Here is a 5,407-nt window from a genome sequence, read left to right on the forward strand (position 1 = left end):
AACATCGTCCAGCCAACTACAGAAATATTATAAGAAAACTAGTCAGCAGTCAATTTGCTAGCAGCTAGTTAGCGGGAGCCTCAACTGCAGGTTTTATCAACCAGCCCTTTGAGGACATTCATGGTTTAGCCCAAAATAAAAATGAGTTTGGCATCCTTGACATACACCGAGGCAGCCATCTTGGATTCCCAACCCTGCATGTCTTCTCTCTCTGGTCATTTCCTGTTTGACCTGCTGCTAATAAATGCTACTAGTGCCAGAAACCCTTCAAAAATACAGAAGATGTTAAAATACTGGAATCAAATGTGACACTTTTCCAGACTGGAACGTTTAGGCGCCCAACGTGAGACCAGACGTTTCCCATTAAAACAAGAATTAATTGATTATTTATTGTATGTTATTATATTATTAATTTGGTAATGAAGTTATGAGTGACATCAAGAAAATGCATCATGAAAAAACATGTATTTAAATTGGTAAATGTCAAATTACAGAGGCAACAACACAAGTCATACACAAGAATAGGTAAATAAGATTCTCTTCTTCCTGCTCCTTTCCCAGCTGTTTAAATGCAGATCATCATATAAAACATGAAACGATAATGTACTGTTCTTACTGAATGTATATCACTGAACATATTGGTGTGTAAGTGGATGTATATACATTCCCTTTGTACCCATTAAAGGGCATAAAGGCTTTTTAAAAACCGACTGACCAGGAGCTCAAAGGAAGCTTTATGGGGATTGGATGGATCTGCGTACCTGTGCAGTTTGAAGGAGTTGGCACAGTATCTGTGAGTCGTTTCTTTCTCCAGGTTGCTGGGAAGGTTGACGATGGACAGCGCTCCAAACGGGCATTTCTACGACGACAACAGGAAGTGAGGAAGAGAAACCTGACTCAACACACACAAACAATCCAACCTGTGTGCTGCTACCTTGATGCAGATGCCGCAGCCTATGCAGAGCGACTCTGAGATCCAGACGATCTTACTCTGAGGAGTCACCTCGATGCACAGCTTACCTGCAAACACACACAGCTCATCAGCTTCCTGCAGCCGCATCATTATCATCATCAATGAGTCCAAACACTCACCCATGCGGACCACCGGGCAGCTCTTCTTGCACTCCTGACGGCATTTTTTAGGCTTGCACTTGTCGTGGTTGACGATGGCGATCCTGGTGTTCTTATCCGCCATGTTGGAGGGCTGGGACGACGGACGCTAGCGTCTACGGAGCTGGAAGGAGGAGGCGGACGGAGGAGAGAAGATGAAGGAAAAGAATCAAACCTTTAATCTTTACTGCAGCAGCAGAAACAGAACCGCTGAGTTCATTCAGCTGATCCCAGGTCTGTGTGAAGCTGAAGTCAGGCTTCCTCTATTTAACTCAGCAACGCTAAAAAAAGAAGCGCTAAACTAACAGAACAGGAAACAAAATCAAAGAGTTGTAAAGGAATCAAAACAACTGAATTCTAGCTGGATGGAAAAGATTTTTGATTCAATAAAACAGGAAAAACTGGAAGAGTAAAACAGTTTATGTCCCACAGAATTAAACATTATAACTCATATTCATTTAGGATTTTCTCAGAGTTGCTGTAGAGGCTGAAGACTCCTGTAGCAGTCTGTAGTTCTTACAGCTCTTCTGCTGAGGCCTCTGACTGAAGTCTGTCACTGTGAGTTAATGAGCAGGTTTTGTGCATTTATATGAAATAAAAAATGAATGACGGACCTGTATTTACAGCAGGGCTTAAAGGATTAATCATGATTAATCAATTATTGGAATAATCAACTAATTTAGTAATCGATTAATCATTAACTGGAGCATACAGACTAAAGAAGGTTATTTTCTGAAAGAACATAATCAGAACAGTGGTTAAGTCAAAACTATACAATTTATTTATTTTGCATTTAAGATTAAAAAAACTTTTGTCTGTAAATATATTATTGCATTTAGGCTATAAATCATTATTTTCTTATTTTTAAAAAATAATTTGTTTATTTGCATCTTTAAGTGTAATCTAATATACTATAATATTTAAGAAAAGCTTAAATGAAAAATCTAAACTATGTGCCAATTTTTTTATTTGATTAATCATCTGAATAATCGATTAATTGATAAAATCGTTATTTGCAGCCCTAATTTACATTTATTTTATGGTAGGAAACAGATGCTCACATTTATTGAAAGATAAAAATACACTTTAGTTTTTTCTGGGAGAAAATTAGAAGCTAAAATTTGTGAATTGAGGGGAATTTTAAGCCTTTCCAAGAGCTTTAACTCCGTGAGGAACAGATGGGAACCAGCACGGTGCACATTAATGTGCTTCGACCATCTTATTTGATGCCAAATCCTTCAAAATTTGACCTCCAGCTTCTCAGTTCAGACCCTGACAGAGAGGAATCTTATCTTTAGGCTTGATCAGGATTTTCAGCTGCAGCATCTGAACCTGTCCGGTTCTGATAAACCCAAACACTAAACGGTTTCTTTCTGACGTCTGGTGGTTGCTCTGCAGTCTGCGTCACACCTGCATGTTGGACCGGGCCTGCAACTGTTCAAAACCACCAGACATGATTGACCAACATTTAACTCCGAATCACTGACGACGCATTCAGGTTTTCTGCGTCCAAATGAAACGTGACGGGCGGTGGCGACAAGCATCTGAGGCAGATTTACTCCAGAATCCATTTACAAATATCAAATCAAACATAAGCCGAAATCATCAACTGATTCACGTGCTTGACAAAACACAGATATATGTGCTTTAATGCATATAGTAGATTGTTAAATTGTGAATATACTGTTAAATTCATTGGAAACCAAGCGGAGTTCGGGAGATTACCCTTCCGTTTTTACAACCTAGTAGGAAATATTTGGTTTCTGCTAACCAATAAGCTCTCATTGACAATTAAAACGGATAATATAATGAATCAATTTTAAATCCTCAAAGCAAAGCTGGAAAGAGTGACTAGATACAGTCAGTAGGGGACGCTAACAGTTAGCAGTTAGCTTGAGGCCCGCACCGTGACAGCTGCTCATTCTACAGCAACAGACAGAGAAAACCAAACAAAACCCTGGGTGACAGGTTGAAAACTCACCCCTCTTCGGCTCCCCTAACCCGCCTTCGGTGAAAATTAAGTATAGCAGCTGATTAGAAACAAATATTTGGGAGTAAAACTTGTTTTTTTCCCCCAGCAACGTGTTTCACTTGAAGCCGGTTGGAAAGATGGCGGGAGTGACGCACATTTTGGTGCGACGCGGTCCTGTTGTGACGTCTATAAGAAGCGACGCAAAGCAGGAGCAGGAAAATAGCAGCAATAATTTCTTTTAGGCTTTTTTTCTAAGTTTTTTAATAAAGTCCCATTTCATGTGTTGACACAGTGTCTTTTGAGGAATATTTTAACGCTTATTGTGAGTTCCGCTGTGATGGTTTTGTTTTAAACTGAGTTTTAGCGGTTTCAGAGGAGTTTTTAGTGGGAAAACTTGAGGTACGAGCTGCTAGCTGCGGCAATTTTAAAATGTTTATTTGCTGTTTCTGTCGAAATAAGTGATTGGTAGTTATATCTGGCTTGCCGAATTTTTCGCAATGTCAGAACAAACTTATTCAGATCCCGAAACTGATCATCTAATGAGCTTGTAGTAGTTTGTGTAAATAAGTTTTAAAAATTGTACAAGAAATCAGTTTTTCGCTTTGCGTATTAGAGCAAAACTCAACTAAATATGGCTTGTATTCGGTCTCCATAGTTGCAGGATGGCCACCCCGAGCAAGACCCCACCCGGTGCCGACCCGAAGCAGCTTGAGCGGACCGGGACGGTCCGGGAGATCGGCTCCCAGGCGGTGTGGTCGCTGTCCTCCTGTAAACCAGGTAGGAACCGCTGCACCGGATCTCCAGAAACACACATTTAGAGGGGTGTCGGTGGAAAACACGCGTCCTGTGCGCAGGGTTTGGAGTGGATCAGCTGAGGGATGACAACCTGGAGACCTACTGGCAGTCAGATGGATCCCAGCCGCACCTGGTCAACATTCAGTTCAGGTATTTCTGGAAAAAACCTTCTGAATCACATCGGGTCCCTTCTTACTTCAGATTCATTCTTATATAGACCGAGTTCCTCCCCTATTTATGTGTTAAATTGTTAAACATCTGCTAGAAATCATGTTGGATGTACCTTATACATATAAATAATCTGAATTCTTCACTGTCAGTACTTTACTCTGAACTACAGTTTGTAGCTTTTCTTTTAATCTCTACATAAGTCGTCAAAATTTTTATCTAGCCAGAAGGAAAACGATAAGAAAAGAACAATTAGACTAAGATTTGATTATTATAATATGAAATATTGGTTACTGAGCCATTAATGAATCATTTCTTTCGATCTTTTAAATCTAAAGTTTCTTAAAATGGTATTCACATACAATAACTTTTCAAACTTTGTCACATTGAAACTTCTATATAGTATATTGGGATTTATTTGTGTTAGTTCAACTAAAAGTAGGTCACAATTGTGAACTGATGAGAAAAGATATGCGATTTTATCAGTAACAGTCTGAAAAGTGTGGCATACTGCTCTAAATTAGTAGCACAAGAATTACAAAAATGTGTAGGTTTGATTTTACTTGAAATGAACAGCAGAAGCTACAAGCGGTTTTTAACTTCTGGATATTCAAAATTTTAGAGTAAAGCAGATTTTAGAGCAGAGTTTTGAGGTTTTATTGTTATCGTTTGTTACGTTTCTGATTTCTGTGTCATATATTTGTCTCTGATTGGTCGTCTGCAGGAGGAGGACGACGGTGAAGATGTTGTGTATTTACGCCGATTATAAATCAGATGAAAGTTACACGCCCAGTAAAATCTCTGTGAGAGTGGGCAACAATTTCCACAACCTTCAAGAGATCAGGGTAAGTCGGTGTTTCTGCGGCTCACTGCTGCTGGACGTTAAACCCGTCTGATTGTTTCATCTTCGTCTCTGCAGCAGCTGGAGATGGTGGAGCCCAGCGGCTGGATTCACATCTCTCTACTAAATCAGGTAAAAAATATCAAGATTCGGTTTTTGAATTCGGTGAAAACAGGAAGCGGTGCAAAACTTATAATTTTTTTCCTGCCTGATCTGAAACATGTTTTTATTTTTCCAAGGGTTGAAAGGTTGTTTTTAGCTTTTCAGTCCAAAACTGCGACAAAATATTAGTCACATTAGGACAAATAAAAAGATAAATTATGAGAATAAAGTTGTATGAGAGTAAAGTTGAATTAACAAGAGAAAAAAAAGCAAAATATTACAACTTTATTCTTGTAACTTTATGACTTTATTCTCATAATATTACATTATTCTCAAAATATTATGATTTTAACATCATGTTATTTGAACTTAATTCTCCTCATTTTATCTTCTTATTTTTTAAGTATGGTCCTAATGTT

At 38.7% G+C, this 5,407-nt stretch overlaps 2 protein-coding genes across 2 annotated transcripts; one reads left to right on the forward strand and one right to left on the reverse strand.

Moving 5' to 3' along the window:
* Positions 1 to 664: 664 nt before the first annotated feature.
* Positions 665 to 3,227, reverse strand: LOC103133318 (ATP-binding cassette sub-family E member 1-like). The gene is made up of 4 exons (XM_007545096.2): positions 3,092 to 3,227; positions 1,093 to 1,234; positions 935 to 1,020; positions 665 to 859 (listed from the first exon to the last, which is right to left on the reverse strand). Exons 2-4 carry the CDS (start codon positions 1,193 to 1,195, stop codon positions 680 to 682), a joined length of 369 nt encoding a protein of 122 aa, XP_007545158.2. The 5' UTR covers positions 1,196 to 1,234; positions 3,092 to 3,227; the 3' UTR covers positions 665 to 679.
* A 69-nt stretch (positions 3,228 to 3,296) lies between these two features.
* LOC103133319 (anaphase-promoting complex subunit 10-like) lies at positions 3,297 to 5,051 on the forward strand (the record flags this gene model as incomplete). Its single annotated transcript, XM_007545097.2, has 5 exons — positions 3,297 to 3,481; positions 3,738 to 3,859; positions 3,937 to 4,027; positions 4,770 to 4,890; positions 4,965 to 5,051. Coding segments are annotated over exons 2-5 (414 nt in total), but the record flags the coding sequence as incomplete, so codon positions are not given.
* Between the last annotated feature and the right edge of the window lie 356 nt (positions 5,052 to 5,407).

The sequence above is a fragment of the Poecilia formosa genome, unplaced genomic scaffold (genome assembly GCF_000485575.1).
Source record: "Poecilia formosa unplaced genomic scaffold, Poecilia_formosa-5.1.2 Scaffold2586, whole genome shotgun sequence".
Classification (NCBI taxonomy): domain Eukaryota; kingdom Metazoa; phylum Chordata; class Actinopteri; order Cyprinodontiformes; family Poeciliidae; genus Poecilia; species Poecilia formosa.